This window comes from Anser anser, assembly GCF_964211835.1.
Source record: "Anser anser genome assembly, chromosome: Z".
NCBI lineage: Eukaryota > Metazoa > Chordata > Aves > Anseriformes > Anatidae > Anser > Anser anser.
In genome coordinates this window covers 47,337,453-47,356,620 of record NC_139723.1, presented here as the reverse complement: position 1 = coordinate 47,356,620, position 19,168 = coordinate 47,337,453, and the positions used below count along the sequence as shown (strand labels likewise).

Genomic DNA, 19,168 nt, shown 5'->3' with positions numbered 1-19,168 from the left:
AAAGACTGCAGGAAGTCTCCCTGTGGAATGCTTACCTTTCTGGGTCTATAAAGTTGTGGGGTTTTTTTTGTTTGTTTGTATGTTTATTTGTTCGTTGGCAGGGGAGAACCAAGTTTTCTGAAAATTTATTGGAAATGTGACTAGGAAAAAGGTAACAATCAGATAAAGAACACCTAGTAGTGAGGTCTGTCCTTCTGTAAAAAGAACCCAAACTGGCAATAAATAGATACTAACTTTAAGCTTTTGCTGGCAAAGGTAGAATCCAGGTAGGACAAATTTTTCTTCAACTGGTTTAGTTGTTAATGCAAAAGAAGAAACATTATCCTGCAAGGAAGACAGAATTCTGCCAGATTCTAGTACTAGCTGTATGGTCCTGGTAGACTTGAGCCAAAGAAACCACAAACCAGTATCCAAATTCATTATTTCTTTCTTAGAGATGGAAGGTAACATTCTCCCAAACACAAAAGGGTTGTTTAAATGCCTGACTGCCCCATCTCTACAATGCAAATAATGTGATTTCATTTAGAAGATAAAATTATCAGCTGTCATAGTTTTAATTTAGTATAAGCACATCGGCCTCAATAAACTTGTTCCTGTTTTATATCAGCATAAATGTTGTGTTCAGATTGTTTCCAGAAAGAATCCTGGAGGGTAGCTATCAGATACATGTAAGAAATTTTAATTCATTAAGAGTGGCTTGATCACAGAGGAAGCAAGTGTTCAGTCCTACTACTTTTTTTTTTTTTAACCTGAACAGTAATGAGAGCTTTGTGGCTTAGTATAAAAAAAATAAATCACTAGAATTATACTAGTAAGAGAAAGGAATATCTCTCCATAGCTAAGTTTTCAAAGCATGGTTTTATTGTATAAACACAGTTCACAAATATGGAGAAAGAAAATCTTGAGATTCAAATTACTAAGACTCATTCTTCAGAAAAAATAATTTAAAAAAATTAAAGTGGATATTTTTCAGGAAAAATATTCTAAAAAGCTGAAACCTTGAATATTTTCTAATCTAATTATCATAGTCAATAAACTCCATCTTTTGGAATTTCCATCCATTGTGTTTAGCAACTTTAACTTATAATTATTTCATAAATGGGCTGGTTTCAGGACTAAAAAAAATAGTATATTTATATTTAAAGAGAATCTCTTATGGACAAACATAATACAAGTCTCTACCCACACAGCAGGGTAAAATTACCTCAAAGGCATTTTTTTACTTGATACATTATTTATCTAGTCTACACAGAATAGAAAAAAATGTTCAATAAGTAAGACATCGCAATAGTTGCAATATACATAGGAGTTCTGAATGTCAGTTTTTCTAGCATCAAAGAGCCTATAGGTTAGACATTTTTAGTATTCACTTGAATAGAGAAAATAAAATTTGCACAAATACTCTATCTATAGAGTTGCAGGAGACAGGATATTTTTTGGTGAGAAACATTTACAGAACAGCTTTACAATAAAAAATACATTCAGAGTCATGGAAGCCATGAATAATTCTGTATACAGAAGCAGTGATCTTTCTGAGTAAAATTTCATCTGTCCCTAAAGAAAAAGAGAAAGAAAAATTCCATTCTTCGGTAGAATTACAGCTGGTGTTTTAAGCTACTCCGAATTTGAGTACTCAGACAGTGACTGAAGGGTTTCAGCTTGAATCATGTTCTGCATTTTGATCCCTTTATCAAACCAAAATAAATTCTGAAGTTTTTAGTCAGACACAGCACTTGACTTCAAGGAAGCCTCAGAGCATACCCAGTTACACACAGTTGTAAGAAGGATCTTCCCTGTTACCATCTAACCAGAGCACATAAAAGCTGAAGAAACTTACACAGCACTTGATTTAACTAAATCAAAATTCCAGAATGTTTCTATGTTTTAAAATGACCGATAGCTGCAGGACTAGGCTCCTGGTATGCAGCAGAAGGTATAAAATTCACCAGTGTGTGCTAATAACACAGGCTATCGTAATGTTTATGAGTGATAATCATTCACTTAAATTCCTGTTCAAAAGGTGTTTATACACATGCTTTGCCAAACAGATGGGACAAAATGAATATTTTAAGACACAGCAGATAAACTGTTGTTTTTCCTGCACCAAAATATCACTATTCTCAGTAAATATTGCAAGATTTAAAGGGTGTTTTTTTTTTTTTTAAATGAAAAATACAAAAGCAGTCACCAAGAAAGACATTTGGTTAAAGTATTGATCTGTCACTTCCTGTGGACATCCTGTGGACACAACTGCTCTCTTCTGCAGTAATACTAACACCAGCAAACACAAAAGATGTCATTTTATTTAAAGCTTAAATTATTTTGTAATCTTGGATCAACAGTTGAATGTCCTACATTAAGTTTTTCTTACATAATAGGCAAAGAAAAATCATAAACTAAATAGCAGAAAAACAAACCTAACTTTTCTCTAACATGTATATCGTTGTTATCCCTTGCTATTATCAATCCCTATTTTCATGCGTTATGGTCAGATCTCAAAATATTAAATGTTTAAGTTATGTTTTAAATTAACATAAGAAAAAGTGTATTGTATTTCATACAAAAAACTCTTTTTATGCTGAACATTTCTCAAAACAGCACCTCCCGCTGTCAATGTCTATGCCCCATGAACAGCTGAGCTGAGATGCTACTGACAAGAACTAGGAGAGTATATAAATGATAAATTAGTCAGCTTTGTAGAAGTCAGGAATGCAGCCCAATGATGATATTGTATATATTGTTTTATTTAGATGAGACATACTGCATATTCTAGAGCTGTATTTCATAAAGATATTCCGTATGTATAAGAATTTATGTAGCGAAATACATTTCATAAATGTATTTGTAAAAGAAATTAGAGTTTATCTTCTTGAATAACACACTTGTAAATACAATCACATTTTCATTGTAAATGTTAGTATTTTAATCTAACATGTATGTTTAGCCGTTTAATAATTCTCAGTTATTTTACTTTATTAACTTTCGAATTAAGATTGAATAAAACCACTAAAGGAAAAGCCATAAACAATTGCAGAGGCTAAATTTACACCAGAATTCACAAAAAATTTAACAGATGAAGTCTATCCAATTTCTTCAGACACTGAAATAAACTCAAAATCAACATACACATCATTGCAGAATGGGTATCACTGTATACTTCAAGCATTCTTAAAAGGTACTGCAAGAACAATGCTTCTGATGCTTCTGGTTTACTACATGATTTATGGCAGCAGTACAGAAGAAAATAATCAAATGCACCTTCCAAAAATGACTATCGAATAAATTATTATTTAATGTTTTAAGCATGGGCTGAGTTGGACTTACTGATAAATCTAATTGTCTTGGCCAGTCTTACAAATTTACTTTTTCCCCCAACACATACACCAAGACGGACCACAATAAACATCTCGCCTGATACTCTGACAGCCTACATTACTTCACTTAGAACTATCTCACTCAGTAGGTGAATTTCATCCCGTATCACCCTCATATCATCTCCTGGTCTTGACTTTAAAACTACAAGTAATCCTAGCAATCACAATAATGACCATTGGTTTTGCTGTCATTTGATTTCATGTAGTTAGTTAAGAAGCACTTAAACAATCTAGGGTTCTCCCCACCAGTTTCCTCTCACACCTTTAGAAATGAATAAATAACTGCAACACAGAATTCAGCAGGTCTGCCTCCACTCTCCCCACCTTGGATCATACTCATTGCGGTTGAAGTATTTAGTCTGACCCAAGGCATCAACACAAGAGCCACCATCCTCCAGAACACTGCATTCTGATGCTTAAATGTGAGTGTGGTATTTACAGTAATGCATGTTTGACTGCATTACACAGTCCTATAAGGGGATGATTTAACCCTCCTAATACTTCTAAAAAAGCAAATGGAATTATACTTAAGCCTTGTGTACTATGTATGTTATACATTTTCCTACAGGCAGATCTCACACACTGACATTTTAAGACCTTAATTAAGGTTGATTTATTTACAAATGGTATGTTTTCAACTCTCAGAAATGATGTATTTAATGTTTTATTTTTAAACACAATTAAAAAATAATATATAAATATATACATACTGCAAATGTAATACAGATAACAAATTCATTTAAGCCCATTTATGCACATTAGTGACACACCATGTGGCAGAAAGACTAGGACTACAAGAAGACCCCTTGGCGATTTATTTTATATTAAATCCCTAATGGCCTCTTCTCATCTTTGCAAAAATATGCACAAAAGTCCAGACTATGCAGCCATTGAAATGAATGGTTATTTATTTGCTAAACGAGAACCCTATGTTTAATGTTCCTTAGACATAAGGTAGTCTGCAAAAGTCGCATTCCTACAGCTCCATACATCATTTATTTTACATACCCTAACTTCTCACAACAGGCATCAGAAAAATATCTCTAAATAGCGTTGCTATTGTAAGTTACTGTGAATTTTGTTTCCAATTCCATTATTGGAAGATTAAATGTTAACATGTTTATTTGGGGTTTTCTTTTGTTTTGTTTTTAGCATTAAAAACAAATTCATGGACCAATCTGATCTCATTTGAAATGTGTTTATATATATACCGCAAGAAAAAAGTTCCCAAGTACGTAACTATGGCCCAGTCATTACAGATAGACAACAAAGGTTCAAACCTTCAAACAAATCAAAGACTCGCTTAACTGGATGCAATAGCCTACCTAGTACTTGTTCGACATGCACCAGATATGACAGAGATCCTTGCTTTGCTTTACAGAAGTATTAAAAGCATCACTTTTCGTAATACACATATAAACTTCTCCAAATCAGTAGCATTGTTGCAAGCCATACTACTACTACAAAACAGTATGAAAATCAAATTGTTTCTCTGACATCAGACTATTTATCTATTGGGAAGCGGATCTATTGTGCTACAAACATTTCAAAATTTCCCAAGTTCCAGTTGCTGTGTGTTTGTCAAAGACAAAGCCACAAAGAGGAAACTTGTTGCATGAGCTTGTTTTCCCTTGATACTATTCCCAAGTCATTTGTACTACTAGGTGGTATCTTTTTGCCCTGTTTTCAACTGCCTGCCTTGATTCTCCCTGGAGGAATTTGATTTTTCTATCACCCTAACTTATTCCAAGTTCTGTGAGTAGTTAGAATAAATGTTCGTGAAACAGAAGATTAAGGACTATTTGTTGGGCCAGTCCAACAAATGCATTATTAAGCTTCAACATCGTGAGCCATTTCAACTAAACCGAACGCTCATGAAACCTGAGCATCATTCTGGTGCAGTAGACTTAAGAAAGCAGAGAATAGAGTTCAGTTTACAAATTAAGTATTCATTTCTCAGGAAAAAAATGACTTTCACAGAAAGTCACATTGAGAAGATATTTCTCATTTCCTAGAGAATTCCAGCAGAGATCAAGCAAAATATACTCTCAGGGTATAACATAATGTAATAGAAATTAACTGTAATGCATGCATTGAATTTTGCTACAGTATCCTATGAGTAATCGTTATTATGACTTGTGGAAACTTTCTGGCAAAGGCAACAAAAATAACTGTGATCTGGTCTCCGAGTCTTTTGTCACACACCTAAAAAAAATCCGCAATACATATGAAATCCAAGTGACACACACTCTGGCAGCCAGTCCCTGGAGACACAGGTCTGATTTCAACTTACAACTTTAATGCCACCTAAATCCTGGAAGTGCAGACAGAAAAGTAGTTGTCTCAAAAAGATGCAAAGCTTCACATAGATTCTCATAAAAAAACTAAACTCCCCTGCATGAAATGCTTTCCCTGACTTTATTACTTATGTCAACACTTTCTATTCCTTCAACAGTTGAAAGACTCTCTTATCAGGACACTTAAAAATCATTCAGTTGACAACTAGTGAGCCAACAAAGAATGTATCTAAATCACAGAACGTTGATTAATATCAGTATTTACATACAAATAAAGCTTTGAGATCAATTGCATTGCTATGTTTGCATTTATGTCTTTCTTCATGAGAAACTGTTGAGTGCAGCAGCGTGCCTTCACGTATCCTACATGTCTGAGTATCGTTATGCAATAACACTCTAAGTAATTAGTAAGTATTAACTTACAATTGATGATTTATTAGTTACCATCTTTTCCTTCCTTATGAAATACAGAACCTCGAAAATATTCCCACAGGTAATATGAAATGTGTATCTTTACTAATAAAAGTAGGGTTTATCGCATTTCTAACACAGGCTTCAATTAATTTAGCCACATGGCACATTAATGAAATAAATTTTAACATTCTCAGTTACAGAGGGGAAACTGAGGAAATACATGATTTTTCTAGTATAGGAAAAGAAGGGAAAGAGACTTAGCTTCAGGCCAAGATTTGACTGGAAAGAACATCCTTTCTGCCAAGAACAGGGCTTTTTTTTTCAGTTTACTCTCAACAAAAATCTGTAAAACTTGCCAGAGAAGTTGATATAAGAAGGATGTAAAATCATTTGAGAATGTGCCACTGAGGTGTGACATTTGTTAGAATACCTGACTAACTGATCTCTGACTGTATTTACTATTGTGACATGCTGACTGAAATCTTAGCCTGAGTGTTGAGCTATAACACTTTCATTCTTCATGATACATAGCCAATGCAACAGGAGATGTGCACTTGTGAACAGCTTACTCTACCCAAGTATAATCATATAATCATCATCCTTGGTCTTAGCAGTATCACCTACATGACAGAGCACTGAACCATAGCAAATAATTGAGCCTACAGAAAGTACTTTCATGAAAAATGCTTTTACTTATCTGCTGGTTTAAAAAAAACAATGTGAGATTTCTGAAGAAACGAACACATCAGACATTCTACACCTGCTGCAAAGCCTAGCCTATGCTTCATGTTCTTTTTATGTTTAATTTTTTTATGTTTTAATTTTTTATGTTTTTTATGTTTAATCAGGTAATGTCTGCAGAGCACTTTGAGGAGAAAAAACAAATTATCATCATAATTGCTGAGAAAATCCAGAAGTCACTAAAGTTTGTGTATTCTCAGGTCATACCATAACAGAAATCTAAACTGAAGAAAGACATGGGTCTGGACAGTTTTGTTTGTAATTCTGTTATGCATAGTGTATTGCTGATACTAGGTGAAGTAACTTGTGCAGAATGTTTTTACAAGCCACCTACTTTACCATGATGCAGACAACTTTGTCCCTGGCTGCCAGACAGCGAATCTTGTGCTAGTCAAACGCTGTAAATTAGAGAGTTTAGAAAACATTTGAACAAAGTGCAGTAACGTAATAAATGCAAAACTGATCTCCAGCCCAACCATGAACTTACTAGATGTTTTTAACCAAGTATGAGTTTGTAAATGTTAGGGGAAAAAAAAAAAAAAGCAGTTACACCTCAAAAAAAAAAAGCTCTTTTTGATGCAAAATATTTACAGCAGAAAAACAGAGAGCAAAACGTAAAGAGAGATGCCCACAACTTCCAGAAAAAAAATCCTATCAGAAATGCTAAATAATGTTAAGTAATAAAATTGCTTAACAAGTTAGGACTAAAAATCATCTAACTTCAGTAAGACCCTGATCAATTTGTTCTTTTTACTTGCAACTAAATCTACATTTCTTCCCCAATGGCTGTTGGATGTGTCTCAAGAAAGACAACTGTGAAACTTTTATTGCTTGATCACCAGATCTTGCAGCTCCTTGAACAAAGCATGCCAGCATTGAATGTTACTCAGTCACTGAAAAGAGTTTGAAGATTTGCCTGCTTTTAGGACTATGAAAACCTATTGTTGCCAAGTTCAACTTGCCACATGGAAGAGAAGCTTCAGGTTAAGATTACTTTGAATATGTAAAGTAGTACAGATGACTTCAACCATGTTTAGCCAAAGCTAAACATTAGATTTGTGGGGCACAAGGTCTGCATTCTACATAGTCTATGAAACAAAATTAAAAGTAAAATAAATAAAACAAAAATGTAATGCTAAATCTAGTTTCTTATTACCAGCCCAATGTGTCCAGTATTCACTGAAGCCCACTTAATAAAAATGATAATAATAATAATAAAAAAAAAAGTAAAGGATGTTAAAAAAAAAATCCAATTTCTTCTTTTTAGGATTTATCCTGCAATACTTTTCCCCATTACTCCCAACCTCCACATAATTTTGAGGAGTAAAATTATGGCAAACAAAGTGGTGTACTTCATGGCCGGTAAAGCCTGCTTGCCAATGAGAAACTAACAGATTCTGCTTTCAGAATTTCAGAACAGATTTTGCTTACTCTCTATAAAATAGTTCTAACTGTAGTAAAGGCCAAAAAAAATCCGTGCCATAAACAAGCTTTTAAAATAGACTTGTAAAATGCCTTTGTAATAAAGTTGACCAGGCCAAAAATACTACTTTAGCCCACCCCCTAAGAAACAAATACACCAGAGTAGCTGCAGAACTGCAGGAGGTATTATAAGATTACTTTTTTCATTTTTTAAAATTAAATATTTTTATTTCAGTACTTAGTCACATATTAAGGATATCTCAACACTTAGATAGCAAGATTGATTTATATATTTCACTATGCAAGCTTAAGAAAAAAGCAGAAATTTGTGGATAATAATTAGTGGAGTTATGCCAGAAACTTCTTCATCCACAGAAGCGCCTTATTTTTTATAAAATGCCTTGAAAAAACATTTTGTAAGAAACCTCATAGGATATACACTATTAAGTACTCTTCAGGTGATTTTTTAAATATCATTTAATCAAAACTTTTAAAATCTAAAAGTAAAAAGTAAAAGATGACAACTTCATTTGCATGTCACATACAGTAATATTTATGTCTACTTCAGGTCCAGGTATATAACCACTAACATCTATAATACCAATTGTCTTGAAATAATGATGCAAAACATACCGCAGAAGTTTTCTCCTAGCAATTACAAAATGTCTGTAATTCGTCAAGAAGGAAAATTTTGGGCTAACTCATTAGAACAAATCTATGGTTTTAATCCAAACAACCAAAATTCTACAAACTTCTGCTCTGTCAAGGTCCTTTGTTTCTACCACCATTTTCATTTAGATTAGGTCAGTCCACACATGCATTTGGGAATGGACAAAATTAATTACACAATTTCAAGGTAGGCATGGAAGGAATAAAAGAACACCCTCTCCTGTCAAAGAGCTGAGAAAGGGTTAGACCAGATATATAAATCATATGCCCATATGCCATAACCTAAGTGAAAAGTAGTAACTATCTACAAAATATAACTGAACGCTCACACCTTCAGTTGGCACAAAGGCTGCAATTGGCTAGTGCCATTTATAAACCATCAAACTGATCAACAGGAAGTAATAATCAGGTGCATATAAATGATAGTGAGATCACAAACAGCTAGTCGTTCTCTCAAAAGTAATTACATTATATGCGAGCAGAAGTTTCACTAATCTAATAAGAAAATAGGGCTGTTTACCAACTACATTATTTAAGCTTCCTCTTACCTCCAGTGTCATGTACACAGTGCTAATTGCTACTTTGATTTCTCCATCTGAAATTTCCTTGAGATCCTTCAGCATAACTTCCTCAATGCTTACACCTATTTTAGAAGAGAAAGGAATTTCAATACATTCAAGTATCCACAGCTGAACAGATATAGCAACATAAATTAAAAATACAGTTTGAGCCTTAATGTTGAGCCTTCTGTATTTTAGGACACCCTATAAGAACATTAAAATCAACATTAATAATTCAATGCATAATATTTCCAGAGGGTTTCTTTAAGAAAGGAAGAGATTAAAAAGCAACAACAAAGGATGAAGAATTAATTAAGTCTCCTGCAATGAAATGAAATTGTGTGAACACTCGTACTTCCTAGGTCAACTGAGTTCTAGTTGATGATAAATGTATACCTAGACCATCCTTATGCCACTAATATGACATACTTCTGGAATAAGTAACACACTGAAAAGCACATGTAGATTATTATGGTATTTCTAAAATATTCAGAGGCAAAGCATTAAGACATTCTGTAAACATAAAATCATTCAACCTTTCTGGTTTTCCTCACAAATTGATACCAACAATGGTTTATGTACATCAAACAGTAAATGAACCAACAGGATGTGTACGTACCATAGAAACAGAAATGCACATTATCATCAGAAAACAGAGTAAACCTGGAATTGCTTAACACTATAACCAGACATGTTGATATGTTTAAGTACAACATATTTAAAATCCACATGACTATATTTCTTCAATGGGAGACATTTGACTTAAATGCTTTAAAGTTTCTTATAATAAATATATCTCATGTATAGATACACAGTTGTATCACACCATCTGGTGAACAGAGAAAGTAGCCAAATACCTATACAAAGAAAGGTGTGAGCTACTTACTTCAGTGTAGAGCGGTAAATAAAATGTCCACAGACTTATAAAACTTAGCTGCATAACATCCACAATGTGTTTGCATGAGTGATTTTTCAGAGGAAGCCAAATACCCACTTAAAGCCAAAGGAATGAATCATCTCGTTACTGTTCTTGTATAGAGTCCAGGTACTGCATTCAATCCAATGACAAGATGAACTGGCTTATGTTCATATACTTATTTTGTTTTTGAGTCTGTCCTTTTAAAAATATTTATATGTAGCCTGTAGACTTTCTGTTTGACTACAGACCAGTGTGTCTCAAATAACAAGTGAATTCATGAACTCAGGCCAAAAAATCGTTATTTCTGCATGAAGCTGAGAACGTTTTTGCCAAATTTTCCTAATAGGGTCTAAAATAACAGGTATATAAGGCACAATGTTCAGCAGAGGTCAGTATCTTCAGTGGACTTCAGAAACTCTTCAATACTTTACTAAGACAAATACCATATAAATGTACGCAGTGTTAAATATGTACCTTACAATATATGGAAAACAGCAGCTATGAAACAAAAAAAAGCATGACATTACCCTAATATCCAATACAAAACTTGGAAAAGTAGGCATAACAGATTCAGTCTGCCTGACATTTATTGCCAGTAGTTTTTATATGTCACACGAGCAGGGTAAACTACATCAGTTATAAACCCTCTAGTTTCTCATGTACAAACAAGTACATGACACCACTCAACCACCTTCCACAAAAATCGGCAGTACTGAGAACAGAGTTCAGCAACAGCCACTTTCAATGTCTCTCCAATCCAGGCCACATAGTTCATTTCTGAACTGTGAATTCTTGACTAATGTCACAAGAAATATCAGGGAACTATCCAAAGACTTACGGCCCTGAATTATTTTATTTTGCAGCCTCACTGAGAGAAAGAGCAAAGGGAGCAGCACCTCAAGTTCTGCCCTTAACTACCAGTTTGGGAAGCCAATTCAGGCTGAAGGTCTGAATTCAGGTAAGAGTATTCAGCAGATGGGTGGACAGAGAAGAGCGAATAAAGACTACAAGTCTAAAGGGACCCTGTTCATGCCTGATATATCTAACAGAAAAGTATCTCCATAATTCAATGCTCACTCTTTGGTAACAACTTGGTAGTGGATGTCATTTAATAAAGACAGTAAAAAATTTTGAGTGATTGCAACAACTTTCAGCATCCCTTCACAAGACTGTGATCAAAGATCAACTTCACACAGTCTGAGTTTTGATCACAGAAATAACATCAAAATGTCTTCAGTTATTTCTAGCGGAAGGAAATGAATGAGTTACAGTTTTCTCACTGTTTCCTTAATCTTAGTCAAAGTCATTTCACCTGTATAGACCCCTAGCCCTAATAGCTGAAACCTTGATAAATTTGCTAAGGTTCAGAAGATAAAATCCACTCCCATTACACTACGGCAACTGCAACACAGTTTCTGCATGTGTGCTGAAACATTGATTACACCTCTATCCTGGGTTCCACTTCATTAACACAAATACTTGATTAGCACACACTTGTAAAAGCAAACATTTGAAATAAATTAACGTCTACTTTATCTGTAAATTACAGAATGGCTGAGGTGGGAAGGGATCTCTGGGGTCCAAGCCCCCTGCCCAGGCAGAGCCACCTAGAGCAGGCTGCCTGGGACCGTGTCCAGGTGGCTTTCAAAGACCTCCAAGGAAGAAGACTTCACAGCCTTTCTGGACAACCTATGCCAGTGTTCTGTCACCCATAAAAGCACTATAAGATTATTTAGAAGTTCAGCAGTTCCTCAGCAAAAATTGCAATTCCATTATTAAAATTTTAATCCAGTTATTTTAAAATTAAATATAACTACATGTAACTGTCAATGAAGATACCATCCTGCAGCTATACTCTCACCACACACAACGAGCCAAACTATTCAAATACAGTTACGTAACTACATTTGTAAAATGTCTGAAAATGGAAATTGGATTACCTTGAGGGTTAAGCTGAGTCTCCTGGAGAACAGAGATAATTTCTTCTCGTGGGGGAAGACCTGGGAACTTCTCCTCTAGAACTGACAGCACTTTCTCCTGCTGCTCTGTGATTCTGTCAAGCTCCGAAGACATGCACTTGAAGAGAATGCTTCCTGAAATGTTGAAAGGTAAAATCAATACCTCCTCTAAACAGTGAAGAGGGACTACACAAACAAGGATGTTAACCCCATCAACGTCCATTTCCTCTTTGGAGCTTGTTCCCGCTGATGAGTTCAACGAACTGATAAAATGCACAAGCAAAATGCCAAAATAATTAGATATACTATCACCTGAACACAAAAATAAAGCTGCTTATATTAAGATTATACTTTTTAGAAAACTATGGCTTCTGCTACATTGTTTGCATCAAATGATGGCTTTCAAAGGCACCTATATCCAGAATTTTAAAAAATATACTTGAGTATAGCAAATAAAACTTACAAAGTGCATTAGAAGGATGCTAAATATGCTACAAAATATGACAAGGCACATGACATTAGTTATTTCAGCATATTTGACACTAGCTGAACCCCTGTCAAAGAACACACAAAAAAAAGCACGCTACATTCAGCCAAACAAAATGGTGTACTCTATTTAACTCTATCTAACCTTGCAGGTTAAGAGAAACATAGTTCAATGAATAACTTCTTCAAAATTGGTATGCTCTTACAAGACAAAGGCGAGCTTGATGTCTTTTCAGACCACTATGTTCTGCATCCTGAATGTAAAAAATTTCTGACACAGTTGAAGGTCTCAAGTCACCCTTTCATCACCTGAAGACTGGGATCCCATTTATTAATATATCCAAGGGCAGCCTTCGCACCCAATTACTCACATTAAATTAAGGACAATAAAGTCTTACAATTCAGAATTGAAATTATTTATTACTGTACTGTGCACAGGGATTTCAAACAAGAGTATGATCACATTGCATCATGCCAGGTCAATGAGCAAATCAGTACAATAATATAAGATAGTTTTTATAAGCCAAAATGTTTATGTTTTAACAAAGAGCTAAGTGAGAAAAAGAAAAACTTGGACATAGCCATCCTCAATCTCACTGGGCTGACTAGGAAAGGTAGATCACATAGGTTGACATGCCATAATGCACCAGTGGTCAGGGTTCTTGAACGGAAGATGAATATTTTCTGTTCTCTTCCCAAACACCCAGTATGAATCTGGTTTTCTCCTACACTGCTACCACAGAAAATAATGAAAAGTATTTCTTCAAAATGTCTAGAAGCACATGCAACATAGAAGAGTTTTCCTATGCTAAGTACACACCTATTTATTAGACAAATCCTGTATTGATTAAGTAATCTTACCTAGGAAACGTATAATTCAAATATGCTATATTTATTTGTCCTATTAATCTAAGGAATACATTTGACATGATGTGTTAAAGGACATGTGGGAGTAAAATACATGTATCACAGATACAATTCTAACATCAGACATTACTGAAATCACAGTTTTCCTGGAAAATAGGCAAGAACTAGAACATCAAAAAAACAAACTTTAAATGGATTAACACCTATTAAAGTAAAAAATCACTTGAGTCAGTTTTTAATTATGTAAAAGTCAAAAAATATATCTACAAAATAATTCGCTTTTTAATTAATCTTATTAAAAGCAATGTTTAACAAGCTGTTCCCCAACAGATATTAAGTTCTGGAAATTCAGATATATGAAATTTCTTTTGTTTTTCTGTTATAGATAATTTCTAATAGTCTTTTAATTCTCAGCTTCCCTATCCTTATGTCACTCTTACCATCACTTCAAGACAATGTTTCTGCCCTGTTTGATAGCATTAAAAATATTAAATAAACACAGACCAAATGAAAATCATATATACTGACACAGATTTTCAGAACTGTTTTATTTTTATTTGTAAATTTAGGTACTCATAACAAGGCTCCAGAGAAAACAGATTTCAGATGTCTCCTGGCAATTAACTGATACTTAGCACCTAGGATATATAGATATATACATTACATATTAGTGATATAAAGCTCCCAGTGAATTTAAACATAGTTGCAAGCCTTAATTTTCTGTCCCTTTAATATGAAACAAGTTTCCCAATCAGCAGCCTCCAGAATGATTCATCTAACAGTATTCCTTCATTGTTCCTACTTCTAATGAGAAAACAATGCATGTGCTACATATTCTTGTCTATATTTTCAGAAGAGCAATAAACAAGTTATATGTCCCACGGTGTACTCCCAGTCAGCACAGAGCTGTACCTGGATAAATGGCAGCTTAGGTACCAGGATCCATGAATTATTTTAGTAATAACAATCTTCTGATTTTTAAGCCCCCCCCCCCTTTTTTTTTTTTTCAGACACGGGGGTGCTCATGCATACACAAAGGAAATTAAGACTCCATCAGAAAGTATTTGTCCAACAGCACATGCTCAAATTCATCGTGCAACGACTTGCTCGGGAGATGCTGTAGCACATCATGGATAGCTTCCCAGCAGCATAGGCATGACTGGGCAGTCTTGTCCACCTGCATGTACCTTCACAGAGTCACAGAATCATAGAATGGCCTGGTTTGGAAAGGACCTCAAAGATCATACAGTTCCAATCTCCCTGCCACAGGCAGGGACACCTCCCATTAGACCAGGTTGCCCAGGGCCTCATCTAACCTGGCCTTGAACACCTCCAGGGATGGGACTTCCACAGCCTCTCTTGGCAACCTGTTCCAGTGCCTCACCACCCTCTGAGTGAAAAATTTCCTTCTAACCTCTAATCTAAATCTCTCCTCTTTTACTTTTAAACCCCTTGTCCTATCATTATTTACCCAAGTAAAGAGTCCTTCTCCTTCCTTTTTAGAAGACCCTTTTAAGTATTGATAGGCTGTGATGAGGTCACCCTGGAGCCTTCTCTTCTGTAGGCTCAACAGCCCCAGCTCTCCCAGCCATACATTATAGCAGAGGTGCTCCAGCCCCTTGGATCATCTTTTTGGCCCTCCCCTGGACCCGCTCTAACAGATACACATCCTTCTTGTCCTGAGGGCCCCAAACTTGGACACAATAATCCAAGTGGGGCCTCCCAAGGGCTCAGTAGAGGGGGACAGTCATCTCCCTTGACCTTCTGCACACTGCTCTTTTAATAACCCTTCAGTCACACAATGTTTTCAAACCTTTACCAAAACTGTGTCCTTGTGGACAGAATAGTTCTTGGGAAAAAAAAAATTAACACAAATATACTGCAAAATGCAGTAAAATGAGAGGTGCAAGTTCTACAGTGAATGAAGCTCAACGTTTTTGAAGTCAACATGATACCAATTTTGTGTGTGCCTGTCAGGCACGATCTGCCCTTAGTGAAGCCATGTTGGCTTACTTTCCATGTGCCTTAGCACAGTTTCCAAGAGGATCTGTTCCATGATCTTGCCAAGCACACAGCTGAGACTGAGTGGTCTGTAGTTCCCCAGATCTTCCTTTTTTCCCTTTTTAAAAATGGAGGTTATGTTTCCCTTTTTCCAGTCACTGGGAACTCCATGAGACTGCCACGACTTCTCAAATATAATGGACAGTGGCTTAGCAACTACATCCACCAGTTCCCTCAGGATCTGTGGATGCATCTCTTCAAGTCCCATGGATTTGTGTACCTTTAGGTTCCTTAGATGGTCTCAAACCTGGTCTTCTCCTACACTGGGTAGTTCTTTATTCTACCCGTCCTTGCCTTTGCCTTCTGGGATTTGGGCTATGTGGCTAGAGCTCTTGCTGGTGAAGACTGAGGCAAAAAAGTACCTCAGCTTTCACCATATCCTGGGTAACCAGGTTTCCCATTTCCTTCTGGAGGGCACCCACCATTTCCTTAGTCTTCCTTTAATCACTTACGTACCTAACAGAAGCTTTTCTTGTTGCCTTTGATGTCCCTGGCCAAATTTAATTGCAACAGGGCTTTGGCTTTCCTAACCTCATTCCTGCTGCTCAGACATTTTCTCTGTATTCCCATCAGGGTTCCTGTCCTTGCTTCCAATCTCTGCATGCCTCCTTTTTCTGCTTGAGTTTGGCCAGGAGCTCCTTGTTCACTCATGCAGGTCTCCTGGTGTTTTTGCCCAACTTCCCCTTTGCTGGGAAGCATCGCTCCTGAGTTTGGAGGAGGTGATCTCTGAATATTAGCCAGCTTTCTTGGGCTCCTCTTCCCTCTAAGGCTTTGGCCCATGGTATTCTTCTACCAAGCAGATCCCTCAAGACGCCAAAAGTCCAGGTCAGCAAGCTTGCTGTGCCCCCTCCTCGCTGCCCTCTGAATGCAAAACTGCACCATTTCATGATCACTGCAGCCAAGGCTGCCCTTCAGCTTCTCATTCCCCACCAGACCCTCCTTGTTGGTGAGAATGAGGTCTGGCATAGCACCTCTCCTTGTGGGCCCCTCTATCACTTGCAGAAGGAATTTGTCATCAGCGCATTCCAGGGCTCTCCTGGACTGCCTATGCCCTGCTGTGCTGTCCCTCCAACAGGTACCACGCTGCTTGAAGTACCCGCTGAGGACCAGGGCTTGCGTATGTGAGGCTGCTCCTGTCTGCCTATAGAGGGCCTCGTCTGCTTGGTCTTCCTGATCAGGTGGCCTGTAGCACACTCCCACTCTAAGGTCCCCTGTCCCTGCCCTCCCTGGAATCCTGACCCACAAGCTCTCTCTCAGCTCCTCACCCATCCCCAGGCAGAGCTGCAAGCACTCCAGCTGCTCACTGACACACGGGGTGATGCCCCCCTCCTTGCTTCCCTCGCCTGGCCTTCCCAAACAGCCTGCGTCCTTCCAACACTCCAGTCGTGGGAGCCATCTGTCCCACCACGTCTCTAATGCCAATGAGAACAAAGCCCTGCAGGCATACGTACATCTCTGACTCCTCTTCTTTACTCCCCATGCTACTTGTGTTAGCACAGAGACATTTAAGTTGGGCCCCTGATGAAACTGACTCGCTGGCTGGAGTGGCTGGAATTCCCTTGTGCTGCTGCTCTTCAGGTGCTCTCCTGCTGACCCATGACCCTTCCCCAGGCTCTGGGCATCAATCTTCGGCACTTGCATCAAATTGGGAGTGGGATGGATTGAGGTTCTCCTCCCCTGACAACTCTAGTTTAAAGCCCTCTTCACCAGTTTGGCAAGCCCATGACAGGTGGTCCCCACTAGCTCCCAGGAGACCAGGTTTCTCAAGGCAAGTCCCATGGTCTAAGTAGACAAACCCCTGTTTGTGGCACCAGTCCTACAACCATCTGTTGATTTGCCATAGTCAACTGGCCCTTTCATACCCCTTCACTTTGAGTGGGAGGACTGATGAAAAAACTACCTGCACTCCTGTTGCAGCAGCAGTGTTGCAGGAGCATTGCTCATGACAATAAAACTAGTTTCATTCTCTTACACACACATCCTGGGGAAAAGATGTTTTTAATTATTATTTTTTAATCTACTTCCCAATCAGAACAGATGGAAAGACTCCCTGTGACATGGTAGGGCAGCCTATCATGCATTTCTGCAGGTAACAGTGTCGATTTTTTTCTTGTTTTCACATGTGACAAATTTTGCATTTCTTCAAAAGTAAGGCACAGCCTCATATTTGGTCTCAGCTTTGGCAGGACACAACCATTACTGTACAGATGTAAAAGCACAATGTGTTTAGAAGTGCACTGTACCGCAGCATCTATCTGGAAGAGTGGACCCTTCCCTGCTCATCTCAATGTTGACCTCTTTACATATTTTGATCACGTACAACACTTTCAAATAGCAAAGCAAACCTAGAAATTTGGGGATTTATCACTTAATACAAGAATGAAATGTAGTCAGCCTGAAAAAATGCCTCAGAATAAGGAGATATGTTAGAAAGGTTCATAATGGTCTTTCCCCCCCCCCCCCCCAGCTGTTTATCCCAGCAATACCGTAGTGCTTGCAATTGCTAACATTTCTAATAGGGTAAAAGGAAAGAAAGGAGACTTCTCAAATTCACAGGATGTCAGCAAGTGCTATGCTCAACATTTATTCTTCCTTCATTCTTTAATACTATGTTCATCAGCAGGAAAGAAAGGCGCACACTTCTCACAGATATCCTCAGCATCCCTTGGAGTGCTAAGATTTCAGGTAGTTTAAAAAAAAAAAAGAAACAGTTAACTTGAGGTACTTTTGCTTGTCCAAAGGTCAGTCCATTTAGTCATGTGGTCCTTTGTGAGTACCTGCTGTAAAAGAGATACATGGGCTCAGAAATCTCCTGCAGACTTCACTGAGTGCTGGTGCAACTCCCTCAGGGTTTCTGAAAGCATAATGGAGGCTGCTCTGTCTGCTGACAAGCACAGAAAAAAAGAAATATATAATAGGCAACACAAGATTCAATATTATTTCTTGTGTACATCATACTACATTACAGATTTTTTTTTTCCTAGGGAGAGGTCACTAGAAAATAGGCTAGCCCTCTTAAAAAACTATATGCATTTTATTCTTTTTGCAAAGCAGTTTGGAAGTGAAACACTAGTTTTGCCAAAAGCAATTGCTGTGCATTAATATTAAACATGATCTAATGAAGGCAGAAGTCGTTTTGGGAAAACATTAAGAACAGCACAAGCATCTCCTGAATTATAAGTTTGTGGCTGAGAGAAACAGTACAATGAAAATATAGGCATTTCTCCTGTCGAGATTTTGTTCCATGACCTGGAAAAATTGAAGACAGGGAAAAGCAACAGTCCCTCATGGAAAGTATACTTTGACACCCCCTGTGCCCTCAAAAAATAAACAAAACACAGCAACAACAACAAAAAAAAAAACACTGCAGATTAAACCAAAGATATAAAACAGACCGAAG

General features: G+C 37.1%; 1 protein-coding gene across 8 annotated transcripts in view; it reads right to left on the bottom strand.

Moving 5' to 3' along the window:
- The window catches only part of PRUNE2 (prune homolog 2 with BCH domain), a 140,756-nt gene that overhangs the window by 84,321 nt on the left and 37,267 nt on the right, over positions 1–19,168 (bottom strand). For all 8 annotated transcript variants that reach the window (XM_083816553.1, XM_083816554.1, XM_083816555.1 and 5 more), the window contains exons 5-6: positions 12,337–12,489; positions 9,466–9,560 (exon numbers count right to left, since the gene is read on the bottom strand). In XM_083816553.1, coding sequence (XP_083672679.1) covers positions 9,466–9,560; positions 12,337–12,489 — 248 coding nt within the window. The remainder of the gene's footprint in view (positions 1–9,465; positions 9,561–12,336; positions 12,490–19,168) is intronic.